Source organism: Phyllostomus discolor, chromosome 8 (assembly GCF_004126475.2).
Source record: "Phyllostomus discolor isolate MPI-MPIP mPhyDis1 chromosome 8, mPhyDis1.pri.v3, whole genome shotgun sequence".
Lineage (NCBI taxonomy): Eukaryota > Metazoa > Chordata > Mammalia > Chiroptera > Phyllostomidae > Phyllostomus > Phyllostomus discolor.
Window position 1 is genome coordinate 89,998,289 of NC_040910.2, and position 21,244 is coordinate 90,019,532.

General features: G+C 43.2%; 2 protein-coding genes across 7 annotated transcripts in view; one reads left to right on the forward strand and one right to left on the reverse strand.

The window, feature by feature from the left end:
- Window positions 1-86: 86 nt before the first annotated feature.
- Window positions 87-6,792, forward strand: FTSJ3 (FtsJ RNA 2'-O-methyltransferase 3). Its single transcript, XM_036034522.1, is given in 27 exon segments — window positions 87-138; window positions 292-375; window positions 541-646; window positions 939-985; window positions 1,105-1,184; window positions 1,618-1,717; window positions 1,802-1,875; window positions 1,877-1,954; window positions 1,956-1,998; window positions 2,080-2,169; window positions 2,172-2,194; window positions 2,310-2,414; window positions 2,498-2,545; window positions 2,547-2,605; window positions 2,829-2,909; window positions 3,004-3,150; window positions 3,261-3,396; window positions 4,142-4,147; window positions 4,149-4,330; window positions 4,434-4,557; window positions 4,639-4,733; window positions 4,735-4,893; window positions 5,339-5,424; window positions 5,520-5,619; window positions 5,740-5,923; window positions 6,000-6,094; window positions 6,181-6,792. Coding segments are annotated over 27 exon segments (2,577 nt in total). The 3' UTR covers window positions 6,374-6,792.
- Window positions 6,793-6,955: 163 nt separating this feature from the next.
- Window positions 6,956-21,244, reverse strand: part of DDX42 (DEAD-box helicase 42) — a 30,627-nt gene continuing 16,338 nt past the window's right edge. For 3 of the 6 annotated variants that reach the window (XM_028519159.2, XM_028519158.2, XM_036033514.1), the window contains 12 exons: window positions 20,352-20,456; window positions 18,526-18,645; window positions 17,532-17,708; window positions 16,830-16,958; window positions 15,921-16,020; window positions 15,298-15,345; window positions 14,695-14,792; window positions 12,889-13,165; window positions 12,170-12,396; window positions 10,626-10,736; window positions 9,332-9,433; window positions 6,956-8,429 (listed from right to left, as the gene is read on the reverse strand). In XM_028519159.2, the coding sequence (XP_028374960.1) occupies window positions 7,737-8,429; window positions 9,332-9,433; window positions 10,626-10,736; window positions 12,170-12,396; window positions 12,889-13,165; window positions 14,695-14,792; window positions 15,298-15,345; window positions 15,921-16,020; window positions 16,830-16,958; window positions 17,532-17,708; window positions 18,526-18,645; window positions 20,352-20,456 (2,187 nt within the window). In that variant the 3' untranslated portion in view covers window positions 6,956-7,736. The remainder of the gene's footprint in view (window positions 8,430-9,331; window positions 9,434-10,625; window positions 10,737-12,169; window positions 12,397-12,888; window positions 13,166-14,694; window positions 14,793-15,297; window positions 15,346-15,920; window positions 16,021-16,829; window positions 16,959-17,531; window positions 17,709-18,525; window positions 18,646-20,351; window positions 20,457-21,244) is intronic. The other 3 variants (XM_036033511.1, XM_036033512.1, XM_036033513.1) reach the window with 1 other exon arrangement.

A 21,244-nucleotide genomic window follows, 5' to 3' on the forward strand; every position in this document is an offset into this window, starting at 1 on the left:
GTATAATTGTTCTATTCTCTTGGTCTTCATTTCCAACTTACAAAACCGACAACAGAGTGTAAAGAATTTCTGTGGCCACGCCCCAAATGACGGAAAACTTGGAACCAGGGACGCAGGCTACGCAGGCGGAAAGCGGAAGTACGTTTGCTGCTCCCATGTGCCACTCTTTAGAGTGGTGGAAACGCCGCTGATCGGTGGTGAGTTGCAAGGTGTGTGGTTGCTACTGAAAGCGGAATCTAGTGCTCCGGGAAGAAACCTTCCAATTTCTACTTTCTCCCTAGGTTGAGTGACACTTCCCCGTCTCACCATGGGCAAGAAGGGCCAAAGTTGGGAAAAGTCGGCGGGACAAGTTCTATCACTTGGCGAAGGAGACCGGTGAGTCAGGGTTCGCACCTTCCGCCAGCTAGATGAGCGACTTTGTCGGGTTTGTCCCCCTTTCTGAATATTGAGTTTCGCGGAAGGGGTAGCGGGTTGTGAGGCCGCCGAAATCTCTCTGGGAAAGCACTCTGTGGACTTTTCTTATTTTACCGACACCCTCAGGTTATCGTTCTCGCTCTGCTTTCAAGTTGATTCAGCTGAATCGCCGCTTTCAATTCCTACAGAAGGCCCGAGCCTTGCTGGACCTGTGTGCTGCGCCAGGGGGATGGTGGGTAACAATCAGCACCTGTCGCTCGGGTCGGCGGCTTGCTGGGCTCCATCTGCTCTGGGGTGACTCAGAGTTGCATTAGGGAAGAGAGAGGGATACAGTACACTAAGCCTCAAATTCTCTACTCCTGAAAACATTACACTGTAGAGAAGAGGTTTGGCACGTGTACATATGCCATGCTCTGGCCACTGCACTTGCCAGGATTCCTCCTAATAATGGGAGTGATAGATCATATTGCCAAGGGAGGTGAAGGATTATCCTGGGCATTTTTAATCTTTGCTCCTTTTTATAGGCTGCAGGTGGCTGCCAAGTTTATGCCTGTATCCAGTCTTATTGTGGGTGAGTGACAGGTGGCTCTCCCAGGTGTTTTAGGGGTGGCAGTATAAGGTGTTGTGTTTAAATTTCCTTTTTTCACGCCTGAGGCAAATTTTGCAATACTCTGATTTGATTTCTTCCAGGGGTGGACCTGGTTCCAATCAAGCCTCTTCCCAATGTGGTGACACTCCAGGAGGACATCACAACAGAACGCTGTAGGCAGGTGATAGGAATCTCTCTCTTCCTGTTCTCTTTATATGCAAACTACTACTTCTGTGCCTGTTCTAATCATCCAAATCTTCTAAAGGCGAGATTTTTGTTTGCCATGCTTTGAGCAGTGCCTGCATGGCATGTCTGTAAGCCAGAGGTATGTCGTGTCAACTCTAGCTGTTTATTTGCTCAGGAATGAGGTGCATAGAATTGGAAGAAGTGCATGGATTTCAGTGAAATCCTTTCCAGTGAGCTCACTAGTAAACTGTAAGCTGTCTGAAGACAGATGTGTTATTTTTGTTGATCATTGTATCCCTGTGCCAGGCCACAGTATTAGGCCTTGATGGGCACTCAGCAAATGCCTGGGTGGACAAATGCTCAATCAGGGACTCCATTTGAAGGCATACCTGTATTTCTGCTGCTGTAATCCCTTTCCTTCTTTGTAGGCCTTGAGGAAGGAGCTGAAGACCTGGAAAGTTGATGTTGTGCTCAATGATGGGGCCCCAATGTTGGAGCTAGTTGGGTCCAATGATGCTTATTCACAAGGTGCCAGAGGCATGGGATGAGGCTGGAGGTGGGCCTGTCCTGTCGGGCTACATATGTCATCAGCCAACTCTCTCTTTCCCACAGCCCACTTGACACTGATGGCTCTGCGTTTGGCTTGTGATTTTCTGGCCCGTGGTGGCTGCTTCATCACAAAGGTTTTTCCGTTCCCGTGATTATCAGTCCCTGCTGTGGATCTTCCAGCAGCTATTTCGCCAAGTCCAGGCCACCAAGCCCCAGCGTCTCTCGCCATGAATCTGCAGAGATCTTTGTAGTCTGCCAAGGTGGGTGGGCATCACTACTTCCTCTCTTGACTTGTCTGCCAACTACCAAACCACACTTTCTTATATATCCTATCATCTTAGGATTCCTGGCTCCCGACAAGGTTGACAGTAAATTCTTCGACCCCAAATTTGCCTTCAAGGAGGTTGAAGTTCAGGCCAAGACTGTTACTGAGTGGTAACTAAGAAAAAACCAAAGGTGTGTTTGAGGAGTGTGGCCATCCTCTCAGATCCTGAAACTCGGGGAGATTGAGCCTGGTGGGTCCTATTGACAGCCCAAAAGGGACTGCTCAACCTTTGATTCCCTCTTTAAGGCTGAAGGCTATGCAGAGGGCGACCTCACTCTGTATCATCGTACCTCAGTCACAGACTTCCTCCGAGCTGCCAACCCTGTTGACTTCCTCTCCAAAGCCAGCGAAGTGAGTCCCCAGACTTGAGAAGGGTTGTAGGGGAACCCAGGAACATGGCCTGAAATTACCCCAATTCCTTTTGCTCTTCCCAGATAGCGCTAGATGATGAAGAGTTGGCACAGAATCCAGCTACCACTGAGTACATTACGGGTGTGTTGTCAGGATATCAAAGTGCTGGGCGCAAGGAGCTTAGGTATGCGGTGGGGGTGGTTGTAGGTGCCAGGAACCCCAAAGGCAGGGAAAAGCTTTTGAAGACCATGATGTTGGTCTCTGGGAACAGGATGCTACTCTGCTAGAGGTTTGGGGTGGGGACCTGAGCCCTAGGATTTGTGACTCAAATGTGAAACTAGGGTGTGGGCCTAAAATAGGAGGGGGCAGGGACACAGGGAGATGGTAAGGTCAGTAATGGTATTTGTGGGTCAGGTCCTTACTGAACTGGAGAACTAAACTTCGGCGGTACATGGCGAAGAAGCTGAAAGAGCAAGCAAAGGCACTGGACATCAGGTGAGGGGGGAACTAAGTAAAGCAGGGTAGGTGTTGACTGGGGTTGGGGGAAAATAACTGGGAAATAACCAAACTCCTGGGACTGCTTTGTCAGTCTCAGCTCAGGAGAGGAGGAAGAAGGTGATGAAGAGGAATCAACAACTGGGAATGTGAGGCAGATCTCTAAGGAGGAGGAAGAGGAGGAACAACTGAACCAGACCCTGGCAGAGATGAAGGCCCAGGAGGTGGCAGAATTAAAGAGGTAAGGGTAGCAGGGTAGGAGCTTGGGGAATGGAAACAGAGGAAGAGAGTGGAGTAATTGGGATCTTTAGGGCTGGGCAGGTGTTTTAATTCTTTGAACTGTTCCCTCAGGAAGAAAAAGAAGCTGCTGCGTGAGCAGAGAAAGCAGCGGGAGCGTGTGGAGCTGAAGATGGATCTTCCTGGGGTTTCCATCGCAGATGAAGGGGAGACTGGCATGTTCTCCCTGCGCACCATCCGCGGTCACCAGGTGAGGCGGGGTTGGCACAGACGGACAAGACAGGAGAATCTGTCTGCATATTTGGAAGGGGGCAGGGATTGAATGTCTTTTGTTTAAGTATGCTGCATGATCCTCACTAATGGTTGCTGTGTCCACCCACAAATATAACTGTGAGGAGAAACTGGGGGAAAAAACCCAAAAACCTCCTGTCTCAGAGGCCTGGAAGGAACATAAACCTAATGTGAAGTAAGATTTGTGAGTCTGATTGATACAGATTTGTTCTTGCCAGAACTATAATACGAGAATATTATGTGTTTGTATAATACATAATATGTAAGGATGAAAATAACAGAACTTATGTCTTAGGGTTAGGGAAGGAAGAGAAAGATGTGTGTTGCCTGGGCTCCTTTATTCAATGGAAAAATTTGTTAATTCTCAAAAGGTGATGAGGTACCTTCTGAGAATAACTTTTAAAAGAAAACCCAGTGTTCCAGGAAATTTTAAGATTTGATGCTGTAGAGGCTGGCTATGGGAACTTTTCCATAACCCTATTTCTCCTGCCACTGAAGATGAGACAGCTGAGCAGGACAGACAAGTGATTCAGCCTAGAATGGGGTGTTTTCAATCGCCCCGCCACTTTCCTGTCTGTAAAAGGCCAAGTGTTTGCCACAGTGTACTTCCTAATGTTGCTGAGGGTAAACCAAGATAATGAACGTAGGAAAAAAGCAGTATGTTCTTTTAAGTACCCCTGCTCTCTTTCTCTCTCAAACTTTAGTTGTTAGAGGAGGGTAACACAAGGGGATATGAGTGCTGCAGACATGTTTCTCTCTGATCTGCCAAGAGATGACATCTATGTATCAGATGTTGAGGATGACGACGAGGCATCTCTGGATAGTGACCTGGATCCAGAGGAGCTAGCAGGAGTCAGAGAACCTCAGAGTCTAAAGGACCAAAAGCAGTTAAGGTGGGCTGGGGTGCCGGAGGTTGCTGCCAGACGGATTGGGTAGGGTGAGGGGACGGTTCCTCCAGGGCACTGACCCTCCACCCCCTTTCCTCGGGTCCTACAGTGTACGATTTGCTGAAGCAGAAGATGATAAAGAGGAGGAGGAAAAAGAAGAGAATCCACTGCTGGTGCCATTGGAGGAAAAGGAGGTCCTGCAGGAAGAACAAGCCAACCTGTGGTTCTCAAAGGTAAGAAGGGACTGGGGACCAAGATAAGACAGGGATTGGCATTCCCTGGAGAAGGATGGCTGAAGATTTCCCCTATCACAGGATGGTTTCAGTGGGATAGAGGATGATGCTGACGAGGCTCTGGAGATCAGTCAGGCCCAGCTGTTGTATGAGAGCCGTCGAAAGGGGCAGTCACAGCACCACCACCCTCCAGTTGAAGACTGAGAGAAAACCTTCCCGGTGCCAGGACGAGGCCCCTAAGGAGGCAGAGGCTCCATCAGGGACAGAGGCTGGCACTGGCGGGGAAGACAGTGATGACAATTCTGACAGTGATAGCAGCAGTGAGGATGAAGAGAGGTGAGTGGTTGTAGCTGATGGGAGAAGAGATGAGGAAGTGGTGATACTAACCTTTTCTCTTAAGTTGGAGGTTTCAGCCTTTGCTGTAGATTCTGAGAGTTTTAAAAGTACGGATGATCAGCCCTGGCTGGTGGGCTCAGTGGATTGAGTGCCAGCCTTTGAACCAAAGGGTTGCTGGTTTGGTTCTCGGTCGGGGCTCGTGCCTAGGTTGTAGGCCAGGTCCCCAATGGGGGACACATGAGAGGCAACCACAGATGCTGTTTCTCTTCCTTTAACAAACCAACCAACCTGATGATTCTAATTGAAGTGGTCTGCAGTATAGCCCGTGGTTTCTGGAAGTTACCTAGGCAGTCTCAATAGGAGCCAGGGTTTGAGGTGAAGTGGGAGTGGGTGAGTGGTGTGGGGAATGGTGGGGCATTCATGCAGGTCCTCCTCTCTTCTGTAGCTGGGAACCACGACATGGTAAGAAGCGAAGCCATGGACCTAAGTCAGATGATGATGGATTCGAGATAGTGCCTATTCAGGACCCAGGTGAGGGTGGGTCTGCGCCCAGTGGAATGGGAGGAGACAGTGGAAGAAGTTTCAGGTTGGGAACTGAACTTGGCTTTTTGTATTCCTCTCTCTAGTGAAACATCGGATACTAGACCCTGAAGGCCTTGCTTTAGGTGCTATTATTGCCTCCTCCAAAAAGGCCAAGAGAGACCTCATAGATAACTCCTTCAACCGGTAAGGGGGCCAGAAAATCATATGAGATGAGAAGTGGCCCAGGATGGGGTGGGTTTTAAGTGGTGGTTTCTTCTCTAGAAAGCCTTGAGTGGTCATTAGAACCGTGTCCTCTCCACCTAGGTATGCATTTAATGAGGATGAGGGGGAGCTTCCAGAGTGGTTTGTGCAGGAGGAGAAGCAGCACAGGATACGGCAGTTGCCTATTGACAAGAAAGAGGTGGAGCATTACCGGAAACGCTGGCGGGAAATCAATGCACGTCCCATCAAGAAAGTGGCTGAGGCTAAAGCCAGAAAGAAACGGAGGGTACGTGGTGGGTGAGATGAGGGGTGGGTCAGGCAGGAGTGGGTAAGAAGTCACCCTGACTGAGGGCCTCACACAGATGTTGAAGAAGCTGGAGCAAACCAAGAAGAAGGCAGAAGCTGTGGTGAACACGGTGGACATCTCAGAACGAGAGAAAATGGCACAACTCAGAAGGTGATGGAGGGAGGTCACCCACAAAGGTACAAGGGTTTTAAAGAGTGGCAGAAGGAAGTTTCTAACCTGTTTCTTTCCATTTACAGTCTCTACAAGAAGGCTGGGCTTGGTAAGGAGAAACGCCATGTCACCTATGTTGTAGCCAAAAAAGGTGTGGGCCGCAAAGTGCGCCGGCCAGCTGGAGTCAGAGGCCATTTCAAGGTAGTGGACTCAAGGATGAAGAAAGACCAAAGAGCACTGCAACGGAAGGAGCAGAAGAGAAAAAACAAGCGGAAGTGAACAGAGCCTCTAGGGTCTGAAAAGGCAGTGTGAGGACAAAGAGGAGGGATTCTGTGACCTTTTCTGCAGCTTCCTTGGTACCAGCCCTGCCCTTGCTTGCATTGCAGTCACCTGAAAAAGACTGTGTGAGGTGGAGCACCTATCACTCCATCTTAGTGATGACACTGAATGGTGAGGACATCCTCTGCCTCAAGTAAGGGCTCCCGTTAAAGCACTGCTGAAATGTCCCGTTGGTGCCGTACCAGACCCCACAACCCTGTGGGGAAGAATGTGGGGGTACTGGATGAAAAATACCTTTATTATTAAATCATAAGGGGACGCTGAGGGCTAGAGTGGCGTTCATTCTAATCTTCCCCCATGTCACCATCCTCTTCATTATCATTTAAATAAAACCATGATTATAGGTGTGTTTGCTGACAGTTCCTGTTAAATTGCTAACCTTACATGCTGCACTGTTCTAAGTCATATTAACATGTACTAACTCATTTAAGTAGAAATGGACAATCCACAGGTCCCAGTAGTAAAACATTTACTAGAGCAAGCATAAGGAATGCACATCTTAAAGAAACCTTCACAAAGTCACAAAATTCGAAGTATGTGTATTTCTTTTGTTTATAAACAAGATAGAACAAAAATGATCAAAATCATTTGAGCAAAAGATTTTCTACCATTGTGGCAAGTTAAAAAAAATACAGTGAATAGAGGACAGTTTAAAAGCTGCTAGGTTTTTGTGTGTTTTTAATTTAGCAATACTTCACGCAGACCTGAAGCAATCTGTTTTCAGGGTCATCATTCCTCCAACAGTGGCTCTAGGTCAGGTAGGCTGCTGCCGCCCATCTCTGGGCTGGATCCAACCTGGCTGGGGAACCTGAGAACACTGACTCCATTTAGGAATCAGGTACCTCCCTTCCCTGCAAATGTCTGGAAGCACCAGCTTTCCAAACATCCCTATACCTTAAAGGACTGTGTTTGCAGACGCCGACTCCTAAAGCAACTGCCTAGCCACATAGCTACAAAAAAGGATGTTTGTAAGATGACAGTAAAAAATATACACTACACATAATACAAACCTAGAGTGAGCTTTGTACCCTATAAGGCCCTTTCTTCCCAAGTATCCTCACCTGACCCTCACAAATCCAGAGCCAAAAAGAAGCTTCCCAGCTCTCATTACTCCTAAGGACCAAAGCAGTTTCCCAAGAAAATAATCTGAAAATCCAGAAGGGGTAATGTCTCCAAGCGCCAGCTATCCACTAAGGGCAGAGGGCCTTTACACCTTGGGCCCCAACCCAGCCCTGAGACACCTAGTTACCAAAAATCTTTCTAAAAATAAAATTAAAGGATTTCACACTTCAGCACATACCATCTAACTGTCCCATCTGCTTTTCTTGCGCTTGGGTGGCTCAGGGACAGCAAAACCATCAGCTGTCTTATCTGTCTTGCTGTCCATCTTGTCCGTCTTGCTGTCCACCTTGGGGTCCACCTTGCTTTCACGGTTACAACCTTCTTTCCTGTTTTCACCATTCCGGCCATCACTTGCACCTCGACTCTCCCCATGTCGGCTTCCACCTCCTCCATGCTTGTTCTCCCCATGACGATGGCTATCGGCATGCCGGCTACTGCTTTCTGGATAGCGGTATCCATCTCCGTATCGACCACCATCTCCATGATGTGGGCTATCGCCATGCTTGCCACTGCCACTCTCTCCATGGCTATGACGGTTGCCACCCCGGTTCTCAGTATATCTCTCTCTTTTCCCATTGCTACCCCCAATCCCTTCTCGGCTGTTACTCCCTGAAGCTGTGTTGTTGACTCCCTGGGCTCCGGCAGTGGGGTACGTCACCGGGGCACTGCTGAGGTTCCCAGTATTGCCAAAGCCTGGGATGCCCTTGGTGGCACTGGCAGCGGGGCTGTCAGAACTGTTAAGGCCCTGCTGGGCTGAATTAGTTGGAACAGAATTCAAGCTCCCTGCACTTGTCCATCCACTTGCCCCAGCAGCAGAACTTCCAGCCTTCTGGTTGCTTAAGCTGGCAGCAACAAAGTGACTCTTGTACTGTGACTAAAAGAGAATGAAAATAGGTAAGACAGTTTAAGAAACTTGAATATATAAGCCCGGCACTGATCAAGTATATAGAAACTTAGTATCTTAGATAGTATCCATGATTATTTTGGCACTTGAGCATACTGATGGCCCCGCAATCCTGTGGTTTCTGTGCTCCTCTATTAGTGAAGAAGGAATACATCTTGGGACCCAACAAAGATACCAGTCTGGAAATGGGTAAACTGCAAATTAAGGCCAACTAGCAAATTGGAGAGTAAATGTAGAAGAAAGGTTCAGAGTTCACAAGAGATACAGAATCAAACTTGTCTTAACTAAAAAGGCAATCACTGATAGATGACAACAGCCATGGAGATAGGCCACACGGTGGGCTGCTCAGGCAGGGAGGGGCCAGCGATCCTGCTGCAGCACAACAGTCCCAGGCTCTGGGTGTGCCTGAAGCAGATGACCAGTATGAGGGGTTTCTGCAACCTCTGCAGCTGCATCTGTAGGTCAGCTGCAATTAAGTTTATATTCATATGAAAAGCAGTAAGAAGGCCCTAAATATGCTAGGCAGCACTGAGTCTACAAGCCCAGCTATATCTCAAACTAGGGCCCCTTGGGACTGCCCAAGTTTGGTGTTTTTCTCCAAGACTATTTTTAGAGAAAGGGAAGGGAGGGAGAAAGAAAGGGAGAGAAACACTGATGTGTGACAGAAACATCGAGAGAAACATCAACGAGTTGCCTTTCCCATGTCCCCAGCTGGGGATCTGGCCCACAACCCAGGCACGACTCTGACTGGGAATGGAATCAGCAACCTTTCAGTTTGTGGGACAATACCCAACCCACTGAACCACATCAGTCAGAGGAAGACTGCCCAAGAGTTACTGCTGAAAGCTCTTAGCGAAATGCTTGTCTCAGACCTGGAAAGCCGCTTTCATTGCCGTCAGCCGATCTCCCATGGCTCCCGTGGAGGGCTTGTAGGCCTCATAGTTGCTCATTACATTGTTGTTGTTCCCTCGATCCTAAAAAATAAGGGCACCCATGAAGATGGATGAAAAGTAGGAAAGGCCCCTCACTACAGACTGGGTCTTAACATACAGAAAGCTAGAGTGGGAATGGGGATGCGGTATTTTTAGAAAGTTACTTCTGTTTTGTGAGAAAAAGGTGCTGAAATGAAGAATCATTTTAAAATGCTATGCTTTTCAATCCAGTACTTCTATTTCTGGGAACTAACCCTAATAAGCAGAAATGAGGTCAGATAATACCCAAAGCTGATTATGTGGTACTACTTATACAGGCAAACATGAACATGTTTATGTAATTATGTAAAACTTATAGCAAAGATGTAAAGGCCACAAGGCAGTAGAGCACGTGCATGACTGTTCAGGCTTTGAATCCAGACCCGTAGGGGTTTGCGGGGACCCAGACCTTAGGGACTCGGCTTCAGTGACCAGTGTGGAACCTCGGGTGCCTCAGTTGTACTGTCTGTACTTACTCTCACCAACAGGTCGAGAAGACTGAGGCAACACAGTGCCTGCTTGGAACGGCCCGGGCACAGATAAGTGCTCGAACTGAGCTACTGCTATCATCTGCATCATCATCGATGTAACGTGGGAACAGATTATTTATCAAAGACACTAAATTAACTACAATGCTCCAGAAATGTAGATTTGAGTTAGGAATCAAGAGTAATAGGAAATAGGCAGTTAAGACAACCAGTCAGGGGAAGCTTTTGTTACATGGTTTGTGAGAAAAGCTGTTGTTCATCTCTCTGATGAAACTACCCAGTTTAATGCAGTTAAAAGATATTGCTAGAATTTACACAGTGATACTTTGGCGATGTCTTTCCAGCAGCAGCCTCTAGGCCAGTCTTGGTAAGAGGCTACTAGGACCCACCTCCAGAGATTCTGGTTCACCAGGTCTGTAGTGGGGCATAAGGGTGCATTTGCAGCTGGTCCGGAATCACAACTTGAGAACCACTGCTAATATAGACTGACTTCCTGAGCACACATTTCTTTTCCTAAGTACACATAGGTGCTTCATCAATAGTCACAACACTAGAAACTAGCATTAAGATGGACTTAAACTAGCAGATTAAACAAAAGCTCCCTTCTAGACAGAATTCTGAACTCATTGAGAGTTTCTCAGATAACAGTCCTAGCATCGCCCAGGACTTGGGACCACCTTATGGACACTACTATAGTGTGGACTCACCGTGTTTTCTGAGCCCAGGCCAGGCCGCTCCCTGTAGCCCAGGCCTCCTCCACCAATATTCAGCTTCTTGCCTTTCCCTCCTTTGAATCGGGATTTTCGAAACCAGGCATTCTGCATTAAACACAATTCAAGGTGAAGCCAGGGTATGGAGATGGGTCCAGAAGAAAAGAAAACTAAGTGGGAGAGAAGAACTTTTTGCTTAATCTTTTGCCAATGTATTTATGGCAAGAGAACTGCTTATAAGAACCACAGATTCAATCCTTTGGTTGTTTAATGCACCAGTTTATCAGGAGGCTTAGATTCTTATCTAAGGCTTCCTTTACTGCTTCTTCCCCCAGGCCTCCAGGAAGTGAAGTGGTTATTCTGGCCACTTTTAACTTCCTTGAGGAATATACATTTATTTTCTATTCTTCAAAAAATCTATACATACCACTGGACATAAAAATTCAAAGCTTTTACAGAATTAGTGGGTTCAGAAGTAAAGGAAAAAAACCTATGTGAAGTAAGGTTTATTAGAATTCACTCTAGGGGCAGAGGCCCAGGACTGGCAGACACATAAAAAATAAAATAAAATTTTATTTACCCACAGAACCTAAAAGTTTTCATTGAATTTGGTCACTGCCAGAATACTACGGATCACATGTATTCACATTCTCTTCAGAATGCGAACATCTCTGGGGGAGGCAGCAACTTTATCTGACAACCGCACAGGACAAAGTTCTCGAAAGGCAGGGCAGGCTCGAGAAAGGTGCTGATGAGAGAAGCCGATCAGTCTCAGAGCACAGGAATCCAGAGGCACAGAATGAGATGAGAAAAATGCCAAAGACAAAACATATCTTGTTCAAAATTTCAGTTCAGGACTGGCTTTCTACATGCATGAAAGGGAAGGACACATCATTCTCTTAAGCAATCCAGGTCCTTTACCTCCAGGACCTGTAGCACAAGCAGCAGCGCGTGACAACTGCATCACAGGTTAACGGTGCCGTGAGCTAGCCTATCTGAAAACACCTAAGTCTCTGCCATGAAAACGTGTATCTTGAACACATCTGTAATTTGGGGACTGCATGTATTAACACCACTCAAGGCTTACTTTGGTAGAATGCATCACTCAGCTTTGGACTGGTAATCAGTGGAGTCCAAATTTGAAATCTGAGTCTACAGGGAAGAGTTAAATGTATCATTTCTTAAGACATCACACATTTTTAGCCTCTAAAAGAGAAGACTGGAGGGAACAGAAGCCATCTTTGAGATCAGACTTACTTACAAGTGCGTTTTGGGGCAAACGGGTAGAAATTTCAGAGGGACAGAGTTTTAGAACAAAGGAAGGAATAGCTTTTCAACATAGATGCTTACAGGAGAGGATGAGAAGACAGACCAGATGAATTTTAATGTCCTACAATACAATCAGCACCTCGTATGCGCCATCCTTCCCTACCCTCATGCCCTTTTCTTGACATGTTCCTAGGTTATCTGCCTCAGGCTTGTTGAATTTTTTCATTTAGTTTCACAACTTGGAGCAATGTGAAAGGTGCCCAGGCCCTCACCTGCATGGCCAGATCTAGGAGTTCCTTGGAAACGTGTTGATTGGCTCCTTCCAAATTCCGGACAAGGTCACCAGCAAAATTGCTGTCCTTGGGGGTCAACAAGGTATAGGCCACACCCTTCTCACCCGCTCGTCCCGTGCGGCCAATCCTGTGAGTATGGGTATCAATGTCTCGTGCCACATCATAGTTAATGACAGTCTTAATTGAAGGAATGTCCAGACCACGAGCTGAGATTAAAAAACAACACACACACACCCCAAATCCTTTTATTCACTTTTAGGAGTCAAAAACCAAAGTAAACCAGAATGCTAAACCTCTAAAAACTCACATTTATCTTATCTAGGCAAAGTGCATGGTTTGCTGACCTGAAATACAGGTATTAAGTTACCCATCTAGAATGAATGCCATTATTGTAGATTCTATGATGCTGGGCCACCTGTCGTAAGGGACACGCATCTTCTGCCATCAATAACCTGCCATGGCCTCTCTCTTGTGCCAGGAATATATAAAAAAATTTAAAAACAGCATCAAAGGTGCCTGAGGCTAAGAAAGTAACCTCTTTCTGGTTGTGTTCAGTGTGGTCTGAACTGTTGCTCCATGGGGCCTGGCCAGCAGAGTGACCTTAACCAGCTTGGCCTAATATTATAGGTCTTATACAGCAAGACTGAGCACCCTGACAGCATGGAAATCTAAGGTTATTGGGGAAACTCATACTCTACCTGCAACATCTGTGGCCACCAGGATGGGGATGTCCTTTTTCTTAAAGTCTGAAATGACCTTGTTTCTTTCACTCTGGTCCATGTCCCCATGAAGCAGCCCAAGATTATGACCCTCCTGTTTAAGGTTATTGGCTAGCTCCTCAGCATTGGCTTTTTTAGTAACAAACAGGAGGACACTCCCCGAAGAAGTAAACTCCACCAAACGCCGGGTAAGCCAGTTCCATTTACTAGGCCCAGAATGGAGAATCTCCACAATCTGTGTCACATCTTCATTTGCCTGAAAAAGAAACAAAATAGAGGATTGTGACCTTTGTGCCACAGGGCACCCGAATAAGGACCAGACATCACATATTCTACCTATATCTGGAAGAACCCTGAACAATGCTTCTTTCTCCTGGGGTGTTCCTTCAGCAAGTCAAGTGTAGCTCAAAACTTAGGTCCCTTCTCCAATCACTATACTCCCTGCCTCCCCTGAGGAGTACGTACACCAACTAATCTGTTAGCTGCAATACTTTTTTATATGCCTATTCAGATTATTCTTAATAAATTAGGCTGTCATTATGAAACTGTTATCTCACCCTTTATTGATTCTCATCAGATCATTTTTGATGCCATGACTGCTTATAAAATAAATAGAATTTTATTCTGAGTATAAAGGTGGCGTAATAACACTGCTTCATACATACTCTGTCAGGACAGACATGATTGGCTATGGACTGCACCCTCTCCCTCACTGTTCCTAGTACAGTCCATACACACACAGAAGGCACACAAAAATGAGAAATAACTGACAGTAAATTCACAACTATCAACCACCGAACCTAAAAAATAAGAACTAAGAAAAAAACTAGAACAGGAACAGAATAACAGAAATGGAGGTCACAAAAAGGGTTTATCAGTGGCGAGGGGCAAGGGGAGAATAGGGGAAAAGATATGTGGAATAAAAGCATAAATGGTAGGAACAAAATAGACAGGGGGAGGTTAAGAATAGTATAGGAAATGGAGAAGCCAAAGAACATATATGTATGACCCATGGACATAAACTAAGGAGGGGGGAATATTAGAGGGGTGGGGGGGTGCAGGGTGGAGGGGGATAAAGGGGAGGGAAAAAATGGGACAACTGGAATACCATAATCAATAAAACTACACTCTGTGTAGGTAAGGAAAAAACCCTTATTTTCACCAAGCCTTTCAAGTCCCCCCACCCTATGCTGCGCAGACCTCCTCCCACCATCATTTCAAATGTTAGTTGCATCCTGACTGGTCACCTTCTAGGTAAAGCTTGCTTCCCTCCCCTCAATAAGTTTTTAAACTTATTATGGAGGGAGGTGAAGAAGGGTATGGGGGGACAAATGATGATGGACTGAGACTTGACTTGGGATGGTGAACACACAATACAATGGACACATGATATGTAGTAGAACTGGGCACCTAAAACCTGTATAGTTTTGTTAACCAGTGTGACCCCAATAAATTCAGTTACAAAAATTATTATGGAAGAATTTTAAACATTAAAAAAAAAATAAGTGAAATTAACATAATCAATTCCCATGTGTCCATCACCAAGTTTCAACAGTCATTCACCAATCAACACTTACCAATCTTTTTCAACAATTATTTACCAACCAACACTTCTCAATCTCTTTCATCTACCCTCCTTCTTGTGATTTTTAAAGCAAGTTTGAAACATGCTGCCTCATCCATAAATATGTAACATTTTTTCCTCAGTAGTGAGAAATTAGTTCCATATCTCTGTAATACGAGAAATAACCCTTTGCGGTCCCATTCGGCCCTGCTTAGGGTTACCTCTCCGATGTCTCCCTGCACCACTCGAATAGGGTCGATCAGGATGTCTCTGGCCAGTTTTTCAATCTTTTTCCGAAAAGTTGCACTGAATAAGAGAGCTAGAAGGTAAAGCAGATTCTGTTGAACAAACAGCAGGACTTCTTTTTTGAACAACCATTACAGTTCCTACAAAATATATTTTTTATATATTGTTTCAAAAAATAAACCTACCTGAACTTTAGTTTAAAAAAATGATTCACTAAGAAAAAAAGACTTGTTCCTATTCTGTTTTTACACTTTTCAGTTAAGACAGGGGTTGCTGTCAGCATGGTTCAGGAAAAGGCTCTTGACTTCAAATCAGTGGAACTGCACTGTGCATCACCTCTACCCACCAATAAAACTATAAATCAGGGCAAGTCACTCAGTTCTCAGCCCTAGTTCTTATCTATAAAACTGAGTGACTTACACCTGCTGACCTCTAAGATCCTGTGTAGCTAAGATAAACTCTCATTAACTCACTCTTTATCGTTCTCATCAGACCATTTTTAATGCCAACACTGATTATAAAATAAATAGAAGTTTATTCTGAGTATAAATGTAGCTTAAAAAACGCTTCATACATACTCTGTCTGTCAGGACGGACATGACTGGCTATGGATCGCACCTGGTACTCTGGAAGAAGTAGAACAATAAAATTAATGTTGTAACTCTGCAACACAGTCTGGGATACCTGGAAAAGTCATTTTAGTAGAAGTCTTTATATAAGAGGTTATAAGAATTAAGAAAATTTTGAAGCTCCTAGACCTATCATTCAGAGTAAAATTCCGCAACATCTGTCCTCCACCCTGCTGGGTCAGGCCCGGTGGTATCCCAATCAATACAGATAATTCAAATTTTCACACAACTAAGTGAAGGAGGACAGGAATGTGAAGGGCCTTGAATGATACCACCTCCACCTACCTGAGAACACAGACTTTGACCTCCACAACCAAAGGCATACGAAAAAGCACAGAGAAAATATTCCCCTTTTACAAAGACACTTTTGAATATCCTCAATTTAATTAACACCTAAGACTTTTCCTGAGAAAATACCTAAACAGAGTTAATGTTTTAGCCCTATCCATTCTAACTCTACCCAGGAGTATTTTTAGCTTTTCTCATGCAGACAAAACCTCTGTTAAGTCCAGACACAGAAAAAACTAGTATCGTAAGGTGGGGGACAGAAGAAACTGGTATTCAAAGCATACCAAATCCCATGTCAAACATTCGATCTGCTTCATCAAACACAAGGTAAGAGACTCTTTGAAGATTGGTAGCTTTCTTCTTTACATGATCAATCAGTCGGCCCTACAAGATCCAGAGAATGAACAGTAAGTGTAATTAAAGGCATTTACAAAACCTTTCTAGAGCTGTGCTCCTGGCAGAAGTATTAATATTAATACTCCAATCTTAGACTGTAAGACCCTAGTCAGATGGCCCTGGACTTCATGCACTACAAAGCCTAAAACAGAAAATTTGAGAACTGTTAGATTCTTCCTTTACATTGTGATTTAAATTGTGGGGAAATAGCCAGAACTACTTTTGTGAGGCATGCTGAAATGACCTAATTTGAAACCTTACTGGTGAGCTTTAGTTTAGACTACACTCTTCTAGGCAGTTTAACCATACTCTGAATGGTTCTGAATTGATTCTCAATGCTCTCCAGTGACCTCAAATCCATTTTCTTTTTTTTTTTTTAAGATTTTATTTATTTTTAGAGAGAGAGGAAGGAAGGAAGAAAGAGAGGGACAGAAACATCCACCAGCTGCTTCTCATACCCATTCCGCCCAGGGGCTAAACCTGCAACCCAGGCATGTGCCCTAACAGTTTGCTTTGCAGGACAAGGCCGACCCAGTCAACTGAGCCACAAAGGTCAGTGCCTGCATCTTCTAGGAGAGCATAAGAAAAACTAATTGAAAGAGAGAGAAATTTGTAGCTATTAATATATAGTTCAGAGAATCTTGCGAGACTGCTATTTTAGTCGACTAATCAAAATTAAACCAAACCACAGTATTCTCAACCCCTGCTCTACCACATTTTAGGGAAAATTCCCTCCAATAATTATTTTTCCACACCAAGAGAGGCTGAGAAGCCATTTAGACCCAAGACATACTTACTGGGGTACACACAACGATCTCTGCCCCTTCCTGAAGGGCCTTGGCTTGCTCCCACATGCTCCCTCCACCGTACACGGCCACTGATCGGAGATTATATGCTTTCCCAAACCGCTTACATTCCGCATGGATCTACAAAGTTGTTGACACAATGATATATTAACAAACTTTGACACCAACAAAAACCTCTGTCACAACCAAAACCCGAGTGCTAAAAGACATGCAGAATGCAATGTCACAGAGAAGAAAAAGCTAAAAAATACTTTAAGATCTGTTTTATCCATAAAGTAAGTGAATAGATTATCGTGTCTCAACAGACTATCTGAAATCTTATTATTCACTCTCTTCTTCTCTTCCTGGCCCTGTCGTTGCCCTTCTACCAAGCAAAATAATTTATCCAGGAGGAATACATACGGAGTGTACAATACAAACAATTCCTGTACCATATTTTTTCTCTTAAAACAGTAGTATTTTAAGGAAAAGTGTGTATTTAGTTACATAAAAAATATGTAACAATATTTTCCAAAAGTTTCCTGGTAGCACAACAATATGAATGTACTCAATACTACCGAACTGTACACTTAAAAATGGTTAAAACAGGAAATTTTATGTGTGTTTCACTACAATTAAAAAAGAAGTTCACTTGACTGGTTAGTCCTTTACTAGTTCACATATAAAAGAAGGCATTCCACACAAGGCACATACCTGCTGGCAAAGCTCCCTAGTGGGACACACAATCACTGCAATTGGTCCATCACCTGGTTCCAGTTCCTTCTGGTCCATTATATGAATCAGCATGGGCCAGATAAAGGCTGCAGTTTTTCCACTGCCTGTTTTGGCAATACCAATCATGTCTCTTCCACTTAATGCCACAGGCACACCCTGGAGAAATAATAAAGTATATCTACTCTCAACCTTCTATTTTAAAGGTGTCCTGAAGGAAATCCCGGGGAAGGAGTAAATGACTATTAATGACTCTTATTTCCACTGCAACAGAATATCCTGGGCTAGGCATACTGGCGAAAAAATAACAACACCTGGCATTCCCCTCAACTTCTTGATCTGTAAGAAACATCACCACTGCGTTCATGGGGATCAACCACCATTTAGAAATATGAATGACTCCATTTTACTTAAAATATAGATATAAAAATTATAATTTATAAGTAGATTGCTAAAACTTAAAAATCTTGTCCCCTTAACAAGGTATAGACTACCTCACCCATATCCAGAAAAATTCTCATTTTCTGTGTAGGAATGATTAAATCTCATAAATAAATGTGAAACAGAAGCTATTACTTTCATTCACAAAGAACTCCTAGTCACTGAGAGTGCTAAATCTGTACACACAGAAGTATTTTCTACTTAGTTTAGGCCTAAAGAACTATTTCCTTCAGATCATATTTTCAAGACATCAGATACAAAACACTTAACAGGTTCTTTAGCAACTTTTTAGAGTGGTAAATAATTTACTTTGCTCTTTAATTTTCGAGGTCTCAAAAACACTCATGTATATCTCCCCGCATCCCCTCATTTAAAGCAAAAGTTGAACACTAGGCCAGAGACGGAATATATGAACACATTCTATCCATGTCAATAAAGCACTAACTCGAGTTTTATTGATTTGACTTGTTTATAAAATAAATATAGCCACTGACTATCATTCTACTTCATTTTTCTTTCATTATGTTCTACTTACCTGGCACTGTATTGGAGTGGGCTGTGTGTATTCAGATTTCCGAATCTGGTGCATAAGTTGTTCATCAAACCCAAAATGAGCAAAACTACTTCCTGGTCTAGGAGGTGCGGCACCAGAGACCTGGAGAAAAAGACAACTTCCAGGAATGACTTGTACTTCAAAATCAACAGCACTGGAAGTTCAAAGGTATTTGCCATTATCTAGCATTCAGCTTGAGTTTAAAGTGAAAATATAAGTCTATAGCCAAAAGCACAGGCTGTTTGAAAAGGTAAAAAATGACAGATCTAAAACCTCATATAAAAAATTCTATAAAAATATTCCTGAGATAACTGTCATATAATAAAACAATTAAGTGCCTAGACATCTCTTCAATCAAAATTAACTTTCTATAAGAAATTTAAAAATATATATTGTTCAATGAATTGGAAAAAGTCATTACTGTATTTTTCTGACTATACAATGTACTCCTCCCACTCCAAATTTGGAAGGAATCATGGTTGTTAATGCTGCTGTTGTGTTCTGTTTACATTTACATTGGTGAAATATTATGTTATTTATGTTATTAAATATTTTACCACATTTTTGGCTTCAAAATTTTTCCCCTATTTTCCTCCTCTAAAACCTACGTCCAAAAATACAGGTAATTTTTAAACCATTTTGCATCACTATTAGTCAGATGGTAGAACAAATAAAATTTACTCTTAAAATAGAGTGTAAATGAGCTCTAAATACGACATGTCTATACCCACTGGCTACAAAAATATCTACATACCACCTCCATCTTTAGTACTGTCTGAAGAGTTAATGTCCCACTTAGTGATGGTCCAGCCACTGTTAAGCATTGTTCAAACTGTACTCAGGTGAACAATGAGGCTTATAACCTCCACATTGATTCCAACATCAGTAACCTTTCAATATTTCCTCTAGTGATGCTATTTCTAATCAGGATTTCACTTAAAAGGCATTTTTATGCAGGAGGGAACACATCTGGAAAACACACACACACCTCTGAGAAAACAGAAGTTCAAATATCACATAGCAACTGGTACGGAAGGCATAGGCCAGAAAGCTGCCTATACCAGAGCAACTATCACTGTAGTATCTATGTGTATTTCACTTAGTATCTAGTAGCGCCCTGAATAATGTGGTCAATGTAGAACCTAAACTTTCTGAGTGGACTATTTAAAAAATTACTGTGAAATAAGTGCATGGGTGTTTTTTGAAAAGGTATTAATTTCTTCTAATTAAAAAAAAGTGCTGTATGTAATTTGAGAAGTATATCTCAACTCTAAAGTATTCTTGACTGTACATATTGTTCATACCTACTAATCTCGTCTCCTCTTCCTGAACATGGGGACTCCTACCCTTCATCTCTAGCCCACCCAACAGTTCTCAGCACTGTACTCACCGGAGAAATACTTGCTGACTAATTTTAAGATCTCAACGACGTACTGTACTACACAACATAGTTAACCAAACAATTTGGCATTCATGTTGTGACATATGAAAGAAAAAACAACCCTATCCTAAAATAGCTAAAAGACTAATAATACAATAAAAGCAAGACACATAAGCCCAAGGGATATATTATTACTCTACCAAAGACAGTTCAGACACCATTAGAAAAGAAACTCAATGTTATTTTAGTTTGGGTGAGAATACTTACTAACCCTAAATATTACTATTTAACTTAAAAGAATATCTGGGGGGCACGGCAGTGGAAGGAAGCAGTGAAGGTGGAAGAAGGTATGGGGGATATAAATGGTGATGAAAAAAATAAAATTAAAAATGCACTTCAAAAACATCTGGCATAATGATTGACTTACCCGAAGATTGAGCTTATGCCGGAGATCTATCAGCTGCTGTGGGGTGAGGTTGGTTATCTCTTCATGCTCATTGTAAAAATTTTTTTCAAATGGCGGATAGTCAATCTGCAGGTCCAATTATTCAAAGTTAGTCTAGAATTCAAGAGTCAATCCTGTGAGTTTGATTTTAATGCAAAATAACCTTTTACAAATATTACATACGTAAAGCCATAACCAACTAGAGAAAAGGAATTTACTTACTCATGACACACCCCCCCAACCTACAGCCAGTACCTTCCCCAAATCCCATTTTCAACATAAACACCAACCTGCATTCTAAAGAGATTCTTAAGAACACACTCCAGATCTGAACAATCTTAATGCAGACTAAAGAATCTCTCTCTACAATGCCAAGGGCCTCAGATTTTAAAGAAGTATTTTAAAGGAAACAATCCACCCTATAATATTTAAATATTTTGGAGAAAGCTGTTCACTTAGTTCTAGGCATTTAAAAACATTTCTAGTATTTCCTTTGGGGAGAGATCTGTGTTCAGAGATTTTTGGGGGGGCAGCAGGGGTGGGGGGGACATGTGGAACTGTTACATAACTTTTGAAAAAAAGGACTGACCAAGCATTTCCAATTTCAAAGAGGGAAGAAATAATTTCTGCTATTTTTCATAGTTTCCTGTACTAAGAATACAAAACAGAAACAAACCATCACATATGAATTTGGCTGCATGATTTTCTTTCTGACAGCATGGTATGTCTATAATAAACTTTTTTAAAAAGAAGAATGTAAGCCTTTCCTAGATGGTCAAAATTTTCATAATTCTGGATATAACCTAAAATTAACAGGCAGGAAATTTTTGTTATGTACCCCACAATGCTATACATAACAGGGTTTTCTTTAGTTG